Here is a 19,990-nt window from a genome sequence, read left to right as displayed (position 1 = left end):
ATAAATGTCATAGTTGAGTTTGTCTAACTGAGTAAAATGATGCTTTGCTTTTAACATAAGAAATAGTAGCAGGAGTAGGCCATTCGGCCCTTCAAGCCTGCTCCGCCATTCAATGAGATCATGGCTGATCTTCTGCCTCAATTCCATTCACCGGCCCTATCGCCATATCCCTTGATGCCTTTACTAGTCAGAAATCTATCGACTTCTGTTTTGGATATACCCAATGACTGAGCCTCCACAGCCCTCTGGGGTAGAGAATTCCAAAGATTCACCACCCTCTGTGTGAAGAAATTTCTTCTCATCTCAGTCCTGAATGGCCTACCCTTTATCCTGAGGCTGTGGCCCCTGGTTCTAGACTACCCAGCCAAGGCAAACATTCTCCCAGCATCCACCCTATCAAGCCCTGTAATAATTTTGTATGCTTCAATGAGATCCCCTGTCATTCTTCTGAATTAAAGAGAATACAGGCCTAGTTTACTCAATCTATTCTCATTTTCAAAGCAAATATGGGGCAAAATATTTCTCTAGAAGCAAATATCAATCTTTGTAGCATTTAACTATCTGTTTTCCATAATTAATAGGATTCTCCCAAACTAAAGTTATGCCATTGCTTTGATTGATGGGACAAATTGGTCCAGGACATAGACATCACCGAGCTGCCATCAATGCAAACCTTTGAGCAACTTGGCAGGCACTTTGCCTTAATGGAGGAAGGGGGAAACAAAAAAAGACTTCCTCTTCTCTACCCCCCATGAACAGTTTACTCTCCCACTTTACTACAGGGAATTAGCTATTTCTGATAAAACTCACCTCCCAAGGGAATACAAGTCAGCCAAGCTTGGGATTCATACTCTGGTCTTCTTGTGACGGGTCCAACATTCAACTCACATTAGCTAATTAACTTGAGTTGTTCTCAATTAAATACAGAGATTAGCCACTTGCCTTGCTGCATATATTTCTGAAGCTGCAGCGTGTTCTGCTATCGTGCTGGCACATTCATCGACAGGAAAGTAGCCAAGGTTCAGCTGGTGAAAATTTTCAGTCAGTGTTTTTGCCTCTCCCTCACAGAGTCGAGTAAATGACGTGTGCAGAGTCCGGTCATAACCAGTTACAGGCAGATCCAGAAGCTGGCGGATATCAAAGCGGTTATCCCTCCTTAGTCTCAGGTAGCTCTTAATGACTGTTTTAGACATTTTTTCAGGAGGAATAATACGTCTCCTAATCTCCCCCTTAGTTACCGGATATTTAACTTTTCTCTTTTTATCATCTGCTGAGGGGAGCAAAGCAGGTACATGGGCAACAACAATTTGTTCTGCAACAAAAACAAAACAATGAGGTTTTGTATTTTTTTTTACCAATAAGGGAATGAAATGCAAATTGTACCTAGGACAAAACATATTCAGTGGATATAAAAGTAACCGCTTCAGAAGAATGCAATAGTAAACTGCGTTATTTTCATTTTTTTTTTTTTAAATATGTACTTTTGCTTCTCTTCCAGCTGAGGCTGTTGGCAGAAAACTTATAAGCTCTCTATTTATGGCATGCCTTAAGAGTGAGTAGAGTGTGTTTCAGTGATATTCTTGTTTCAAATCACATTTAGATAGGTAACATTGCATTGTTACCATTGGTGAAGAAAGTCAGATGAACCTAGAGGCTAATTTAAATATTAATTCAAGAAAGCTTTAGTTTTTCTATTAATAGTTTGCATACAACATATGCATTGTGTAAATAAGAACTACTAGACATTTACGAACTGAGTTCTTTGATGAAGTAACAGAGAGGGATGATGAGGGTAGTGCAGTTAATGTGTATATGGGCTTTCAAAAGGAGTTTGATAAAGTACTACACACTGGCCCAGAATTTCAGTAGTATTGACGGCGAAGCTGTCAGTTTCGCGTCATTATTGTGTAAAATTGATAGCAACTTCCAGCGTCCGCACATGCGCGGTTAAATAGGGAAATCAGAAGTTGCTTGTTCCTCCGCAGGGTGCACTATTGCAGTCTTTGCAGATGTAATCAACAGAGAATCCGTGATTTGACATGAAAGTCAACTTTTTACGCACTATTCTCGCTGTAAAAACCACTGATAATGTTCAGCCTTGTTGAATGAGGTGTAGCTGAGTTTTTAACGGCGTACTAAGTCATAATTACTGCTGAAAAATCTCTCTGGCCCTGAAAACCTAACTTTACAAGTATGGAGTGCCATTCCTTCAGAATAACATTTAAATATTCCATGAGTTTAAAGTAATAAAAAAATTTTTTTTTTTTTTTTTTTAAACTTTGATATCTCAGCTTCTACCTTAATCCCATCTGTATGTCCCAATCTTTATTTTGCTTTCTGTAAAGTGATTAAAAAGCAAGTTATAATCTGTGCTTTTACAATGTGGATAAATACTTGAATTGAATAAATACTTGAAGGGGAGACAATTGTAGAGCTATGGAAAGAGCAGGGGAGTAGGACTAATTGGATGCCTCTTTTAAAGAGCTGGCACTGGCATGATGGGCCGAATGGCCTCTTTCTGTGATGCAAGATTCTATTAGGTAGCTCTATTGCAAAAACCTGTGCCCAGGAAATTTTGCACAAGAGACAACATAGCCTAAATTTTCCAGTCCCAGAGATTCAGTACAGCATGACTAGTAACAAGTGCAAACCTGTAGTGTATTGATTGCATTTAACTTCGTGTGGTTAGCTCATTAGCATAATTATAAAATCGCTCTATGTGCAACTTTAGGGACTAGAAAACTGCAATTCACTTAGATGGCCTCTTGAAATCCACTTTTGTATATCTTTGAGCCTAGAAATCCTAGACTCTCACTTTTAATGGACAAGAATATGAATCAGTGGGTGGGACTGCTGGAAAATCACATTCCTGTCTACATTACATCACGGTTTTAATTTAATTAAAAATAATCTGTGCAGCACCAAAGTGAAAATGCGTGTGATGCTCAAAGTGGCTAAAGTTTTGGCGTTGCGGATCTTTATCCCTTATTCTGATTGTTAACACTCATTTTACACCCAAACATCAGTCTTATCCAATTAGAAAATTTACTCTATTATGTTTGCTATGGGGAGGGAAATGTCATCAACATATACAAAATATTTATGATTTTTCCACAACTTCTTCCGCATGCAGCAAAATTTTATTGGGCCTGTGTTAATAAAACAATTTTAAGCAACAATACTGATCAACATATACGAGATATTTGTTAGTTAATTACTTTAAATTATGTTAATATGACTGGCAAAACAATTTTAAGTTATTAATAAACTATTTAGTCTATTGCCATAAGTGTCAATACAAAACTGAAATTTCTGACTGCAAAGTTGCAGAAACCAGTAAAAAAAATGATATACATGGTTTGAACTTATTTTGAATTTAACAGCTTCTAGTTATGAAAAAGGAATTGCATCAAACACAAATTGAGATGAACAACTGACACTTTCTAAATGGGAAACTATGAATATCAAATACAGCATGAATTACAAAAATTATGTCACTGTAAATGATCCTTATATTACTCAGCAATATACCTTTATCAATACCAATTTTATTGTTGCTGATAAAATCTGCATCTCTCCTTTTCAAATGGATTTGCATATAAACTTTCCATCATCAAACTTAAAACCAAAATAAATGTGCTTATACATTAGTAAGTATTCATACATCTTAAATACTTCTATAAACATTTTAAAGAAACAATTACTTGAAGTAACATAATTTGATAGGTTTATGATTTTAATGTATTTTTGGGCTGGCACAAACAAAAACAAAAGCAAAAGAGATTTGTAACTTCCTAATTATACATATAGATAGATATTTTAAATGAAGTAAATTGTACCTTCATCCATTGCTGCAGCATTAAGCATATTACAAGATTGATATGGATTCATGATCATTAATTCTGGTCCTGAATCTGAAACTTAATTTAAAAAAAGTTAATTAATATGAGGAAAAAGTGTTCAAATAATTTTCACATTTGCTAAATATATTTTGTCCTATTAACTTAAAACCCACTAAACCTGGGTGCATAGCTCCTTGACGAACACTCAGAAACCTGAGCACTGCAGAAAATGACAGTGTAAGCAAAGCAGTGCAGTGCGCTTCAATTTGTGTATGGCCTTTATATTGCATCAGAAAACCTATGAAAGTATAGGCCTGAAATTACGCTGTGGAATAGGAGCATATGAAATTCCTCTCTCTTTTACAGTTTTAGCAGTGGCAATAACCTATTTGTTTTAAATAAGGTAATGTCTCCATTAAAATAAGAGGACTTTCTAAGAAACAAGTGTTCATCAACTAGTATCCCAAGGAATATCAAGGCCATAGATTTTCTTGCCAATTTAATATGAAATGTAGGTATAAAAATCTTACATTAAAACAAGAAATACTGGAATAAGTATAATGGGTAAAGAACCCCAACTTTCTTCATACTTTCATCTGCATTATAATTTTTTTTCTCTAACCCCCAAAGATGCCTAACACAAACGCCATCAAATGCTTAGCATATCCCCCAGAAGGAAGGCATAGTGTTAGTGTGAGATCTCATTTGGGGCTCCATCCAACATAGTACCCCAGACTCAACAGTCAGGGTGATTCATGAATTGTATAGTGACTTTGGCTTCCTATCAGACCTTTCACCCCATGGGCAAGAAATTTAAATTCTACTCCAACCAGTCCCATATATGATTGACAGCATACACCCCACATTGAATCAAAACTGTCTCTAACCACATATCTTTCACAAACACTAGACAGTTTAACCACCAACATCCCACCCAAAAAAGACACTGGTCTAAACCTTGCACTTCTAGAAGATACTAAAATCAATGTGAAACTGGCTAGTCTAATTCATCTGATTTCTGCTCCACAAAATAACTTGTACCGCAATCAAAAAAAGGGTACTCAAACCCTAGAGGGACTTGTAGCAGAGCAGGGGAACTAGAATCCCTACAGAAGAGACAATTCTGAAAGGTTCTAATCCAACACAATAACCTACTCCCTGCTGATGCAGAAGTTGCTCTGATGTATCAAGCCAGGCAAAGAAATAAAGCTGGGAAGCTGCTAGAATGCATCCTCTGCAAACAAATGCAGACTGAATCTACAAAACATATGCCAAAATTACCAGTAACTTCTCTGAAATAAACAAATAAGTTATTACACTTCTCTCTACATCTTAGACAGGCTGGCTCTGCAACAGGACACAAAATGATGAATTGCCACTTTCCCAATTCTCAGAGCAGGAATCATAACGACTGAATGCCCTATCTCGACTAATGAGATCCAAAGCGTTGTTAAATACCTGAGTTCTGGTAAAGCCCTGGGCCTAATAGATTCCCTCCACGCCCAAGTTCTTGAACTAAACCCCTGCCAACAAAACTATTTCACTACATGTTGGAGGCAGGCATTCCCCAGAGTTCTTTATGTTGGCCATACAATTACCGTAAAAAGGAAATGGTCCCTAAAGCTATAGACCTTACAGATCCATTCTACTTCCTTAATTGTGACAATAAAATACTGACTCTTTCCTGGACCCCTTCATCCTGACTTAGTCCATCCGGAACAAAACAAGGACAGTTCTTGGAGGGTAACACTCTGATACCACTCCATATAGTAAATCATTCCAATAACACAAATGCACCATACAGTACTCTCCCTGAATACAAAAAAATCCTTCAACCAGTTAGAGTGGAACTTCCTTTTCACTAAGTATAGATCCCAGTGAGCACCCAACATCCTCAGCTAACACTGTTTCTTCAAATTCCCTCTCCAACAGGGAGATGCTTCTAGCTCCAACTGCTTACTCTAGTTATAAACCCCCTAGCAGTAGCTGTAAGAATGCACTGATTCATGGTATGCCTACCACAGAAATAGAACACACATCATTCTAATGAGATGACTGTACCACCACCTCACTTCCTCGCATTTTTCAAACTATCAATAAATTTGGACAGCCCTAGGGTCTTGAAGTCAACTTCACCAAAAGAGCGCACAGCCTTTGCCCAAGACATCCGATGACAAAGCTGAGAAGCCTACCCTTTCACATTGCCCAAGACAGGCTTTAACTGCCTCGGCAAAACAGTAACATCCAAACTGTCAGTTCTGTAAAAGAGTATCTCCCCGACACCCCCCACCAGTAGCATTTACACCATCCTGAAGAGGCACCCATCTCTAATGCTTGGGTGAGCTAACACTACAAATTTTAATGATCTCCCTTCTCTAATTCTTCCAAATGGCACTGATCCATATTCCAGCACAGCAAGTTGAGATCTCAACAAGTGCATTTGCTGGCTCTTCTGGTCAGGGAAGAGATTAAGGTTATAATTAGAGAAACTCCAATTCCTGTATTAAGAGTCTGGGGTGTGGGCCAAGTCTCACTAGCTTCAAGCATTACTACCGAGCCAATCAACTCCAGCACCTCATTTGCTAGGAATTACGCCTCTCCACAAAACAGTCCAGCAGCAACTGCAAGTGCCTCATTGTCTGGCCTCTCTCAGGAAAAGACCTGCTGGAACCCAATGCACCCTATAGCATCATTAATACTGCTTATCTGGAGGGAGGTCTGCATTAAAAGTGCTGTTTGGATGACATAGGGAACATAGCCTAAAAATTAGAGCCAGATCTTTTAGGAGTGAAGTTAGGAAACATTTCTACATGCAAAGGGTGGTAGAAGTTTGGAACTCTCTTCCACAAACGGCAGTTGATGATAGGTCAATTGTTAATTTTAAATCTAAGATTGATATTAACCAAAAGGTATTAAGGGATATGGGGTTAGGTCACAGATCAGCCATGATCTCATTAAATGATGGAACAGGCTCGAGCAGCAGACACGGCACAAGGACATCACTAAAATAGGTTAGTTGTCCTATAAATGTCAGATCATATCCTTGCAGCAACTTGCCAGCACCTTCACTTTGTGCAACAGGATTTCTTCCATTGTATCCAAATGTACGCCATTTCTGGGACATAGACAGGAGTAGGCCATTCAGCCCCTCGAGCCTGTTCCGATATTCAATTGGCAATAAATAGTAGGATACCGAGAAGTGTAGAGGAACAGAGACACCTTGGACTGCATGTCTACAGATCCCTGAAGGTAGCAGGACAGGTAAATATGGTGGTTAAGAAGGCATTCAGGATACTTTCCTTCATTAGCCGAGGAATAAAATATAAGAGCAGGGAGGTTATGTTTGAACTGTATAAAACATTAATACAAAGCAAAATACTGCAGATGCTGGAAATCTGAAATAAAAACAAAATGCTGGAAATGCACAGCAGGTCAGGCAGCATTTGTGGAGAGAGAAACAGAGTTAACATTTCAGGTATAAAACACTAGTTAGGCCACAGCTAGAGTACTGCGTACAGTTCTGGTCACCACATTACAGGAAAGATGTGATTGCACTAGAGAGTAGAGGAGATTTGCCAGGACTGGAGAATTTTAGCTATGAGGAAAGATTGGATAGGTTGGGGTTGTTTTCTTTGGAACAGAGGAGGCGGAAGGGAGATTTAATTGAGATGTATAAAATTATGAGGGGCCTAGATAGAGTGGATAGGAAGGACCTATTTCCCTTGGCAGAGAGGTCAATAACCAGGGGGCATAGATTTAACGTAATTGGTAGAAGGATTAGAAGGGAGTTGAGGAGAATTATTTTCACCCACAGGGTGGTGGGGGTCTGGAACACACTGCCTGAAAGGGTGCTAGAAGCAGAAACCCTTATCACATTTTAAAAAGTACTTGGATATCCACTTGAAGTGCCGTAACCTACAAGGCTACAGACCAAGAGCTGGAAAGTGGGATTAGACTGGGCAGCTTTTTCATCTGGCACAGACACAATGGATCGAATGGCCTCCTTATGTGCCGTAAATTTCTATGATTTTATGATCTGTACCTCTACCTGATCAGATCTGACATGTAGCTCTACCTCACCACCATTTCTCTTGACCCCCTCCACTGTCTAAGTTGTCAGACTGCTTGTCTAACATCCAGTTTTGGATGAGGAGAAATTTCCTCCAACTAAAAATTGGGAAGCGCAAAGCCATTTGTCTTCTGTCCCCTCCACAAACTCTATTCTCTAGCCACCAACTCCACCCCTTTCCCAAGCATCTGTCAGAGGCTAAACCAGACTGTTCGCAATCTTGGTGTCATATACGACTGAGAAATGAGCTTCCAACCACATATCCACGCCATCACTAAGACCGCCTATTTCCACCTCTGTAACATAGCCTGACTCTGCCCCCGCCTCAGCTCATCTGCTGCCGAAACCCTCATCCATGCCTTTGTTTCCTCTAGACTTAACTATTCCAACACACTCCTAGCTGGCCTCCCATGTTCTATCCTCCGTAAACTTGAGGTCATCCAAAACTCAGCTGCCCATGTCCTAATTCGCACCAAGTCCCGTTCATCCATCACCCCTGTGCTCACTGAGCTACATTGGCTCCCAGTTAAGCAACGCCTTGATTTTAAAATTCTCATCCTTGTTTTCAAATCACTCCATGGCCTCGGTCCTCCCGATCTCTGTAATCTCTTCCAGTTCCACAACCCTCCGAAATAGCTGCACTCCTAATTCTGGCCTGTTGAGCATCCCTGATTTTAATCGCTCAAACATTGGTGGCTGTGCCTTCAGCTGCCAAGGTCCTAAGCTGTGGAATTCCCTGCCTAATCCTTTCCGTCTCCCTACCTCTCTTTCCTCCTTTAAGACACGCCTTAAAACCTACCTCTTTGACCAACCTTTTATTCATCTGCCCTAATATCTCATGTGGCTCGGTGTCAAATTTTGTTTTTTTACCGCTCCCGTGAGGCGCCTTGGGACGTTTTTCTACATTAAAGGCGCATAAATACAAGTTGTTGTTGTACCTCAATTCCATTTACAGGAAACTTTGTGCTATCCGGCACCCACGGGACCGAGCTGCTGCCGTTGCCTGAAAACTGCCGTACTCTCCAGAGTTAATGTTGAGAGATACGGAGATTCTTATCTCCGTATTTGACAACAAACACTGTTGCTTAGCAACAGCTTCTAAACACTCGGGTGTGGCCCTAAAACTCTGTAGCTGAAGCTGTTGCTATAGCTACAGACCTTGCACAGCTTGACTGTTCAAACAAAGCAAAAAAAACAAACAAAAAGAATAAAAAACGGCTGCTGATTTTTGCCGGTGGCTCCAGATTGCCGGATAGCTCACCTCCGGATAGCACAGAGTTTCCTGTACCTAGATACCCTTACCTAACAAATGAACCCTGCCATACTCTGCAAATACAGCCAAAGCCAACTTCATCAAATCCACCAAAGACATATCTGTTCCCTCTATTTCATGCTTTCTTCCCTGACAATAGCAAATAGAGATGCTATGTGGCACTTGGAAGCAAAATCTAGGATATCCATGACAACAATGTCATCAAATTGTATTTATATATCGCCTTTAACATAGTAAAACATCCCAAGGCACTTCACAGGAGTATTATAAGACAAAAAAATTGACACTGAGCCACAAAGATTTCAAAACAAGGATGAGAATTTTGAAATTGAAGCGTTGCTTTTTTTTTTTTTAAAGTCGTTCATGGGATGTGGCCAGCATTCATTGCCCATCCCTAATTGCCCTCGAGAAGGTGGTGATGAGCCGCCTTCTTGAACCGCTGCAGTCTGTGTGGTGAAGGTACTCTCACAGTGCTGTTGGGGAGGGAGTTCCAGTGCCTTGTGCATTGAGTGGTGCTGGAGTTTTGCTAAGTGGGAGAAAAATCATTTAAGTGTATTTAATTGTATTTTGTGAATTTCAGTATGTTAAGAAGTCAATTTATTGAAGTAAGTTTAATTTTTTAAGGGTTTTTTAAACTCTTGGGCAGTTTAAACCGGAAGTAGAATCCGGGTATAAAAAGGGAGGGGCTAGTGCAGTGCACGGAGTGCCTTGTGCATTGAGTGGTGCTGGAGTTTTGCTAAGTGGGAGAGTTCGGATAAGTGGGAGGTGAGGGTGTGTTTTTTGCTCTGTTTTGTTCCCCACTCCCAGGCTTGGACAACACTGCGGAGGCGGAGCAGTGAGACGAGTCAACCAAACAGGCCCCACAGACAGTATTCAAGGAGGAGGTTGGTGATCAGCTGGTTGGTTGGTTTTCTTCCTTCTCTTTTATACCTTTAAGTTGGTAAGTCCTTTGAATAGTGGTGTGACATTATCATCTATATCCGGGCAGGGTCTTCATAACTAATAATAAGACATTTAATTAATTATACAGAATGGAGCAGGTGATGTGTTACTGTTGCGAGATGTGGGAGCCGGTGGTCCCCATTGAGGCTCACGGTGATTACATCTGCGACAAGTGTTTGCTGCTAGAGGAACTCAAGTTCCATGTTATGGAGCTTGAGACCGAGCTTCAGACACTGCGACACATCAGGGAGGGGGAGAAGTTCCTGGACTCTATGTTTCAGGAGATGGTCACACCTATGAAGTTAATTACTGCAGATGTAGTCCGTGGTCAGGGACAGGACGGTGTGACTACGAGTGAGGAAGGTACAGGGATCCAGGATGTAGTGTTGAAGGAGACGCAGCCCTTGTTCTTGTCCAGCAGGATCGAGGTTCTTACTCCCTGTGAGGGCGGGAGCGGGGACTGCAGGGAGGATGAGCAACCTGGCCACAGCACCGTGGTACAGGGGGCCATTCAAGTGCAGGGAGTAAAAAGAAATGTTGTAGTGGTAGGGGATAGTCTCATTAGGGATAGATAGGGTTCTCTGCAGTCAAGAGCGGGAGTCCCGAAGGCTGTGTTGCCTGCCTGGTGCGAGGGTTAAGGACATCTCTTCTGGGCTGGAAAGAAACTTGGAGCGGGAGGGTGAGGATCCAGTTGTCGTGGTCCATGTTGGTACAAACGACGTAGATAGGACAAGGAAGACGGTTCTGTTAAAGGAGTATGAGCAGCTAGGGGTCAAATTAAAAAACAGAACCTCAAGGGTAATAATCTCTGGGTTATTACCTGAGCCACGAGCGAATATGGCTAGGATAAATAAAATTAAAGAGTTAAATGCGTGGCTCAAAGACTGGTGTGGGAGAAATGGGTTTTGCTTCTTGGGACACTGGCACCAATACTGGGACAGGAGGGAGCTGTTCCGTTGGGACGGACTCCACTTGGCCAGTGCTGGGACTAGAGTCCTGGCGAATCATATAACTAGGGCTGTAGAGAGGGCTTTAAACTAATTAGTGGGGGGGAGGTTTCTAGAGAGCAAATAATAGAAATGACAACAGAGAAGGTCATAGACTTAGGTAGCAGTGGGGGAATTAAAAAAAAGAATGTGTCAGGAAGGGACAGAAGGTATGGAGCAAAAAGTAAAGTACTAAAAAGGGAAAAAACAGGAACTAAGTGTTACAAAACATATTTGAAAGTTCTTTATCTGAATGCACGTAGCATTCGTAACAAAATGAATGAGTTAACGGCACAAATAACGACATATGGGTATGATCTTGTGGCCATTACAGAAACATGGCTGCAGGGTGACCATGACTGGGAATTAAACATACCAGGTTATTTAACAATCAGGAAGGACAGGCAGGAAGGGAGAGGAGGTGGGGTGGCTATGTTAATAAAGGAAGGAATCACTGTAATACAGAGAAATGATATTGGGTCAAAGGAGCAGGATAGTGAAACAGTTTGGGTGGAGATAAGGAATAATAAGGGGAAAAAAACACTAGTGGGTGTAGTCTATAGGCCTCCGAACAGTTGCAACTCTGTTGGACGGAGTATTAATCAGGAAATAGTTGAGGCTTGTAATAAGGGAACAGCTATAATTATGGGGGATTTTAATTATCATATTAACTGGACAAATCAAATTGGGCGGAGCAGCCTTGAGGATGAGTTCATTGAGTGTATTAGGGATGGGTTTCTTGAGCAGTATGTAACTGAACCGACCAGGGGGCAAGCAACCTTAGATTTGGTCCTGTGTAATGAGACAGGATTAATTAAAAATGTCCTAGTAAAGGATCCCCTTGGAATGAGTGACCATAACATGGTTGAATTCCATATTCAAGTAAAGGGTGAGAAGGTTGGATCTCAAACAAGCGTGCTGAGCTTGAATAAAGGAGACTACGAAGGTATGAGAGTGGAATTGATTAGAGTGGACTGGGAAAATAGATTAAAGGGTAAGACGGTACATGATCAGTGGTGTACATTTAAGGAGTTATTTTACAACTTCCAAAAAATATATATTCCACTGAGGAAAAAAGGGTGTAAGAGAAAAGATAGCCATCTGTGGCTAAGTAAAGTAATTAAGGATAGTTTCCGACTAAAAACAAGGGCATATAAGGTAGCCAAATCTAGTGGGAGGATGGAAGATTGGGAAGTCTTTAAAAGACAGCAAAAAATAACTAAAAGATTGATTAAGAAAGGGAAGGTAGATTATGAAAGTAAATGAGCAAAAAATATAAAAACAGATAGTAAGAGTTTTTATAGTTATATAAAAAGAAAAAGGGCGGCTAAAGTAAATGTTGGTCCCTTAGAGGATGAGACTGGGAAATTAATGGTGGGAAACATGGAGATGGCAAAAACACTTTACAATTATTTTGTATCAGTCTTTACAGTAGAGGACACTAAGAATATCCCAACACTGGACAAACAGGGGGCTCTAGGGGGGGGAGGAACTAAATACGATTAAAATCACTAAGGAAGTGGTACTTGGTAAAATAATGGGACTCAAGGCGGATAAATCCCCTGGACCTGATGGCTTGCATCCTAGGGTCTTGAGGGAAGTAGCGGTAGGGATTGTGGATGCATTGGTAATAATTTTCCAAAACTCACTGGACTCAGCAAAGGTCCCAGCAGACTGGAAAACTGCTAATGTAACACCCTTATTTAAAAAGGGTAGTAGGCAGAAGGCTGGAAACTATAGACCTGTTAGCCTAACATCTGTGGTTGGTAAAGTGTTAGAGTCCATTATTAAGGGGACAGTAACGGGACATTTGGATAAACAGAATTTAATAGGACAAACTCAGCATGGTTTCATGAAGGGGAAGTCATGTTTGACAAATTTGCTGGAGTTTTTTGAGGAAGTAACATACAGGGTGGATAAAGGGGAACCAGTGGACGTAGTGTATTTAGACTTCCAAAAAGGCATTTGACAAGGTGCCAAAGATTATTGCTCAAGATAAAAAATCACGGGATTGGGGGTAATATTCTGGAGTGGGTGGAGGATTGGCTCTCTAACAGAAAGCAGAGTTGGGATAAATGGGTCGTTCTCAGATTGGCAACCAGTAACTAGTGGTGTTCCGCAGGGGTCAGTGCTGGGTCCCCAACTCTTTACAATCTATATTAACGATTTGGAGGAGGGGACCGAGTGTAACATATCAAAGTTTGCAGATGATACAAAGATGGGACGGAAAGTAGTGAGTGAGGAGGACATAAAAAACCTGCAAAGGGACATAGACAGGCTAAGTAAGTGGGCAGAGATTTGGCAGATGGAATACAATACTGGAAAGTGTGAGGTTATGCACTTTGGCAGGAAAAATCATAGAGCAAGTTATTATCTTAATGGCAAGAAACTGGAAAGTACTGTAGTACAAAGGGATCTGGGGGTCCTGGTGCACGAAACTCAAAGTTAGTATGCAGGTGCAGCAAGTGATCAAGAAGGCCAATGGAATGTTGGCTTTTATTGCTAGGGGGATGGAATATAAAAACAGGGAGGTATTGCTGCAGTTGTACAAGGTATTGGTGAGACCGCACCTGGAATACTGCATACAGTTTTGGTGTCCATACTTAAGAAAAGACATACTTGCTCTCGAGTCAGTACAAAGAAGGTTCACTCGGTTAATCCCGGGGATGAGGGGGTGGTCATATGAGGAGAGGTTGAGTAGGTTGGGACTCTACTCATTGGAGTTCAGAAGAATGAGAGGCGATCTTGTTGAAACATATAAGATTGTGAAGGGGCTTGATCGGGTGGATGCGGTGAGGATGTTCCCAATGATGGGTGAAACTAGAACTAGGGGGCATAATCTTAAAATAAGGGGCTGCTCTTTCAAAACTGAGATGAGGAGAAACTTCTTCACTCAGAGGGTGGTAGGTTTGTGGAATTTGCTGCCCCAGAAAGCTGTGGAAGCTACATCATTACATAAATTTAAAACAGAAATAGATAGTTTCCTAGAAGTAAAGGGAATGAAGGGTTACGGGGAGCGGGCAGGAAATTGGACATGAGTCTAGGTTCAAAATGGTCATGGCCCTGTGGGTAGTGGAGTGGGCCCAGGGGCCGTGTAGCCTGGTTCTGCTCCTACTGTGTTCTAATTCTGTGTTAGATTTCAGGAGATGGTTTTATTCCTGTTCCTGGCTGGGGTGGAGATCGCCTTTACAGAAGGTAAGTACTGTAGAAAATATAGGGACAGAGTGATCTCCTGGAAGAATTTCGATCGCCTAGATGGGTTGGAGAGGAATTTCCCAGATTTTTTCCTCCCAAATTGGCCATTGGGTCTTTATCTGGTTTTTCGCCTCTCCCGGGAGATCACATGGGTTCGGGTGGATGCACAGTGATAGAAGATTTGAGGTTAGGATCAGATCAGCCATGATCTTATTGAATGGTGGAGCAGGCTCGAGGGGCCGATTGGCCTACTCCTGCTCCTATTTCTTATGTTCTTATTTTGACCCAGCGACAATGAAGTAACAGCAACATACTTCCAAATCAGGATGGTGAGAGACTTGGAGGTGGTGGTGTTCTCATGCGCCTGCTGCCCTTGTCCTTCTAGGTGGAAGAGGTCAGGGTTTGGGAGGTGCTGTCGAAGAAGCCTTGGCGAGTTGCTGCAGTGCATCTTGTAGATGGTACATACTGCAGTCATGGTACGCCGGTGGTGGAGAGAGTAAATGTTGGATGGGGTGCCAATCAAGCGGGCTGCTTTGTCCTGGATGGTGTCGAGCTTCTTGAGCGTTGTTGGAGCTGCACTCATCCAGGCAAGTGGAGAGTGTTCCATCACACCCCTGACTTGCGTCTTGTAGATGGTGGAAAGGCTTTGGGGAGTCAGGAGGTGAGACACTCGCCGCAGAATACCCAGCCTCTGACCTGCTCTTGTTGCCACAGTATTTATGTGGCTGGTCTAGTTAAGTTTCTGGTCAATGGTGACCCCCAGGATATTGATGGTGGGGGATTCGGCGATGGTGATGCTGTTGAATGTCAAGGGGCGGTGGTTAGACGCTCACTTGTTGGAGATAGTCATTGCCTGGCACTTGTGTGGCGCGAATGTTACCTGCCACTTATCAGTTGCTTAACCGGGAGCCAATGTACGTCAGTGAGCACAGGGATGATGGGTGAACGGGACTTGGTGCAAGTTAGGTCATGGGCAGACGAGTTTTTGATGACCTCAAGTTTACGTAGGGTAGAACGTGAGAGGCCAGCCAGGAGTGCGTTGGAAGTCAGGTCTAGGATGGATGGATGAGGGTTGTCATGAATCTTATCATGACTCATGAAGTAACACTGGGCGGCCAGCTGGTGGCGCCGTCCAAGGAGTATAAATACTCGGGCGTGGCCCAGCTTGCTCAGGATGTTTCTGTAACCAGAAATCTCATGGTTTTGAAACAGTTGATTAAAGCCTGGTTTTATACTCAAAGCAAGTGCTCAGTAGTCTTTTTACATCAATTTAATCAACTGTATATCAGCTCCACGCTCCGAGTAATTTCGGGAACAGCCAGCTACGACTTCAACTGTAGAAGGGAACTCCGACATAGTTATTAATCAATCATGGACTAACTACTCAGACCCGCCCGTCTTGACCTGGACCCAAATTCACCTACAACTGCTAAGGTATGGAAACACTGGTATCGTACCTTCAGCAACTTCCTCGGTGTGTGGTGAGAATGTTCCTGATTAATTAGAGATACTTGCCCATTATGTATCTCCTCATGTGTTTGACTATATCGAAGACTGTGTAGACTATGACTCCGCTATCCTAATATTACAGCGACTATATGTTAAGGCCCCAAACAAAATTTTTGCTCGGCATCTACTGGCCACTACTCGACAACAACCTGGGGAATCACTTCACTAATTCCTTCAAAAGCTTCGCAGGCTCAGCAAGGATTGTAATCTTAAAGCGGTCACAGCTGAGCAGTACCAGAAGGAGCTAATTCGTGATTCTTTCATTAATGGAATTACGTCTCCCTTCATGCGCCAGCGTCTGTTGGAGAATAAAACCCTCGAGTTACAGGCTGCCTATGACCAGGCATGTTCCCTGGACTTAGCAAAGAGGAATGCAGATACCTATCTTTTACCACGTGCACGGGCTGCTGCTATCACTTTTAATGACTCCTTCGATAGGTCTCAGGCGGAAGCCCTCACTGATGATGACTCTAACCTAGCGGATGACAACCCTACCTTAGAAGCGTTCACTGATGATGACCCTGCCCTAGCGGCATCTTGGCAATCTGGAAGGAAGTGTTTCTTCTGTGGAGGTGCATTCCACTATAGGAAATTTTGTCCTGCTCGTAACGCAACCTGCAATCATTGCAGTAAGAAAGGCCACTTTTCTAAGGTATACCGGTCGAGAGCCCCCGTTAGTTTTGCAGCTACTATCTATAAAACTGCTCCTCCCCCAAGAGCCACTACTAAGGTTACAGCTGCAATCTATAAAACTGCTCCTCCCCCAAGAACCACTACTAAGGTTACAGCTGTCAAGGGTAAAACTGCCCCTCCTCCCATCACAGCTGTTTTTCCGCAAAGTCTGTCCCATGCAGCCACGAAGGTTTCGGTAAATGGACACATTTTGAGTGCACTAATTGACTCATGCAGCTCTGACAGCTTCATTAGTGAGCGGGCTGTCAGTAAGTTAAAACTGCGCATTTGCCCCTCAGACAGGGAAATTGCAATGGCTCCGACGACACTGACCACCAATTCTTCCGGCTTTTGTCTTGTCAACCTTATTCTCAATGGCCGCACTTATTTCTCCACCCGGCTCGGGGTGCTCAAAAACCTATGCAGTGATGTGCTCCTGGGACAGGATTTCCAGAAACAACACAAAAGACTCACTTGAGTTGAGGATCAAAGCCGGAGCTTACTATTTCCAAAGTACCGTTTTGTGCGCTTTCAGCGGCTTCGCTCAACGAGCCCTCCTTGTTTGCCAATCTTTCCCCCCGATGTAAGCCCATAGTCACTAAATCACGACGTTTCAGCCAAGATGATCGAGCCTTTATCGAGGCAGAAATCTCTCGCCTTCTAGCTGATGGTATCATTGAGCCATGTTCATCTTCCTGGCGGGCTCAAGTCATCGTTGTTAAAAATCCTCTGAAGCAACACAAGAAACGTCTTTGCATCGATTACTTGCAAACTATTAACCAGTATACCGACCTGGGTGCCTACCCACGACCGCGCATCGATGACATGGTCAATAACCTTGCCAACTACAAGGTATTTTCAAGTACCGTTAAAAGGACTCTGACAAAAAGTATACGGCCTTTGTGGCCAATGGTCGGCTTTATCAGTTTTGTCTCCTTCCATGTGGGGTCACCAATGGGGTGGCCGTCTTTCAATGGGCAATGGATAGCCTAGTCAAACAGGAGAACTTAACGGACAATTTTCCATATCTGGATAATATCACCATTGCTGGTCATGACCAGAAGGAGCATGATGCCAACCTCCAGAAATTTTTTGACGTTCTCCGTCATCGCAACTTAACCTTAAATGAGTCCAAATCTGTGAAATCAGTACCATCAGTCAACATCCTTGGCTACTGGGTGGGCAAGTGTGTCATCAAACCGGATCCGGAGCGACTTCGTCCGCTTCAGGAGCTCCCTCCCCCTACGAATCTCGGCTCTCTTTGTCGGGCACTCGCCTATTATGCGAAGTGGATACCCCACTTCTCCGACAAGATCCAGCCCCTGCTTCACGCGAAGTCATTTCCGTTGGAGGCAACGGTTATTTCAGCTTTCAACCTCCTCAAGCGACAACTGGAAAAAACCACGCTTCGTTCCATCGATGAAAATCTCCCTTTCGTGGTCGAGTGCGACGCATCGGATGTGCCGATCTCGGCTACCTTGAATCAAGGTGGCTGACCCGTTGCATTTCTATCCAGAACTCTGCAGGGTAGCGACCTCCATTATCCTCCTGTTGAGAAGGAGGCTACGGCTATCATCGAAGCAGTACGTAAATGGAGTCATTTTCTAGCTCGTCGCCATTTCACGCTTATAACCGATCAGCGCTCCGTGATCTTTATGCTGGATAACCGGAAACGCACTAAGATCAAGAATAACAAAATACAACTCGAGGATGGAATTGGCCGCCTTTGGCTACACCATACATTATCGACCCGGCAAAGAGAATGTGGCCCCGGATACCCTCACGTGTACATTCTGCTCTTCTATGTCAACTTCGACTCTTGCGGACCTTCATACTGACTTATGCCATCCTGGCGTTACCAGTATGTTGCACTTTGAGAGATCTAAAAATCTCCCATTTTCTATGGAAGATGTGAAAAGAACTTGCTCCACCTGTAGAATTTGTGTGGAATTAAAACCGCAATTCTTCCGTCCATCGGATGGCTCGCTCATACATGCTATGCAGCGACTCAGCATTGACTTTAAAAGGCCATTGCCTTCTTCAATGCGAAACACCTACTTACTTACTATGGTGGACGAATATTCACGCTTTCCCTTTGCTTTCCCCTGTCCCAATATGCTTACTTCCACAGTGATCAAATGCCTCGATCAGGTCTTTTCCCTTTGCGGTACGGCCAATTTCATCCACTCTGATCGGGGTGCCTCCTTCATGTCAAGCGAACTCAAAAGTTATCTTTCCCAACGGGGAATCGCCACAAGCAAAACGACACCGTATCATCCTATTGGAAACGGACAGGTTGAGAGATACAACGCTATCATTTGGAATGCTGTTCGTCTTGAAGAGGTCACACAACCTACCAGACCAGCAGTGGGAAACTATGCTCCCTGACGCGTTGCATTCCATCAGGTCTCTTCTTTCTACGTCCACCAATGTCACTCCTCATGAGCGATTCTTCAGGTTCCTACCGTCATGGTTGGCAGCTCCCTGCCCCATGCTGCTCCGAAGATTCGTCCGATCTTCCAAAAATGATCCCCACGTCGACGAGGTGGAACTAATGGACGTTAATCCCACTTACGCGCACGTGCGGTACCCTGATGGCCGTGAGTCCACCGTTTCACTCCGAGATCTGGCTCCCTGTCCAACCAGTCCCACGGACCCAACTGGTAGAGGAACCCATGGTAATGATGCCGACGCTCTGCGCTCTTTTGAGGATGACGCCCTACCTGGGACATCAAGGGATCTGCCAGCTACTCCACCGGATCAACTCAGGGAGCCGAGCGCTTCCCATGGGATGGCCACCTGAAGCCAGGACGCCGGTCAATCCCTGGCTACTAACCAAGATGACGCCAGCTCTGCGCCTGCGGGGACCCGCACCCGGAGTCACGATCTCCCCAGTCTTCCGCAGGTCGATCAAGGCGACAGGGTCCCCGTCGATCTACCAGTACGGACCAAACGACCCAGGGACCAAGACACTGTCTGAGGAGACGTGCCTTCCAGCCACAAGCGAAGATCTAAATGACTGCACCTATTCGTGGTCCGCCTAATCCACTAGAAGGAAGTCGTCAGACTTCCAAAACTTTCAGGCGGGAAGGATGTCATGAATCTTATCATAGCTCATGAAGTAACACTGGGTGGCCAGCTGGTGTGCGCCGTCCAAGGAGTATAAATACTCGGGTGTGGGCCCAGCTTGCTCAGGATGTTTCTGTAACCAGGAACTAGTGATGCAACTAGAAATCTCATGGTTTTGAAACAGTTGATTAAAGCCTTGTTTTATACTCGAACCAAGTGCTCAGTAGTCTTTTTACATCAAGGGTTTCAGCAGCGGATGAGCGGAGGCAAATTACGGAGCTGGAAATAGGCGGTCTTAGTTATGCCACGGATTTCTGGTTGGAAGCTCATTTCAGGGTCAAATATGACACCAAGGTTGCAAACAGTGTGGTCCAGCCTCAGACAGATGTTAGGGAGAGGGATGGAGTCAGTGGCTAGGGAACTGAGTTTGTGA

General features: G+C 43.4%; 1 protein-coding gene across 3 annotated transcripts in view; it reads right to left on the bottom strand.

Moving 5' to 3' along the window:
- LOC147122102 (uncharacterized) overlaps positions 1–19,990 on the bottom strand; it is a 44,447-nt gene that overhangs the window by 7,785 nt on the left and 16,672 nt on the right. Inside the window, exons 5-6 of one of the 3 annotated variants that reach the window (XM_085982848.1) lie at positions 3,840–3,914; positions 939–1,312 (exon numbers count right to left, since the gene is read on the bottom strand). In XM_085982848.1, coding sequence (XP_085838974.1) covers positions 939–1,312; positions 3,840–3,914 — 449 coding nt within the window. Of the gene's footprint in view, positions 1–808; positions 1,313–3,839; positions 3,921–19,990 lie in introns of those variants that run through there. The other 2 variants (XM_085982847.1, XM_085982846.1) reach the window with 2 other exon arrangements.

The sequence above is a fragment of the Somniosus microcephalus genome, chromosome 3 (assembly GCF_052327205.1).
Source record: "Somniosus microcephalus isolate GS21.2 chromosome 3, FLI_Smic_1.0, whole genome shotgun sequence".
NCBI lineage: Eukaryota > Metazoa > Chordata > Chondrichthyes > Squaliformes > Somniosidae > Somniosus > Somniosus microcephalus.
This window is presented reverse-complemented; position numbering and strand designations above follow the sequence as displayed.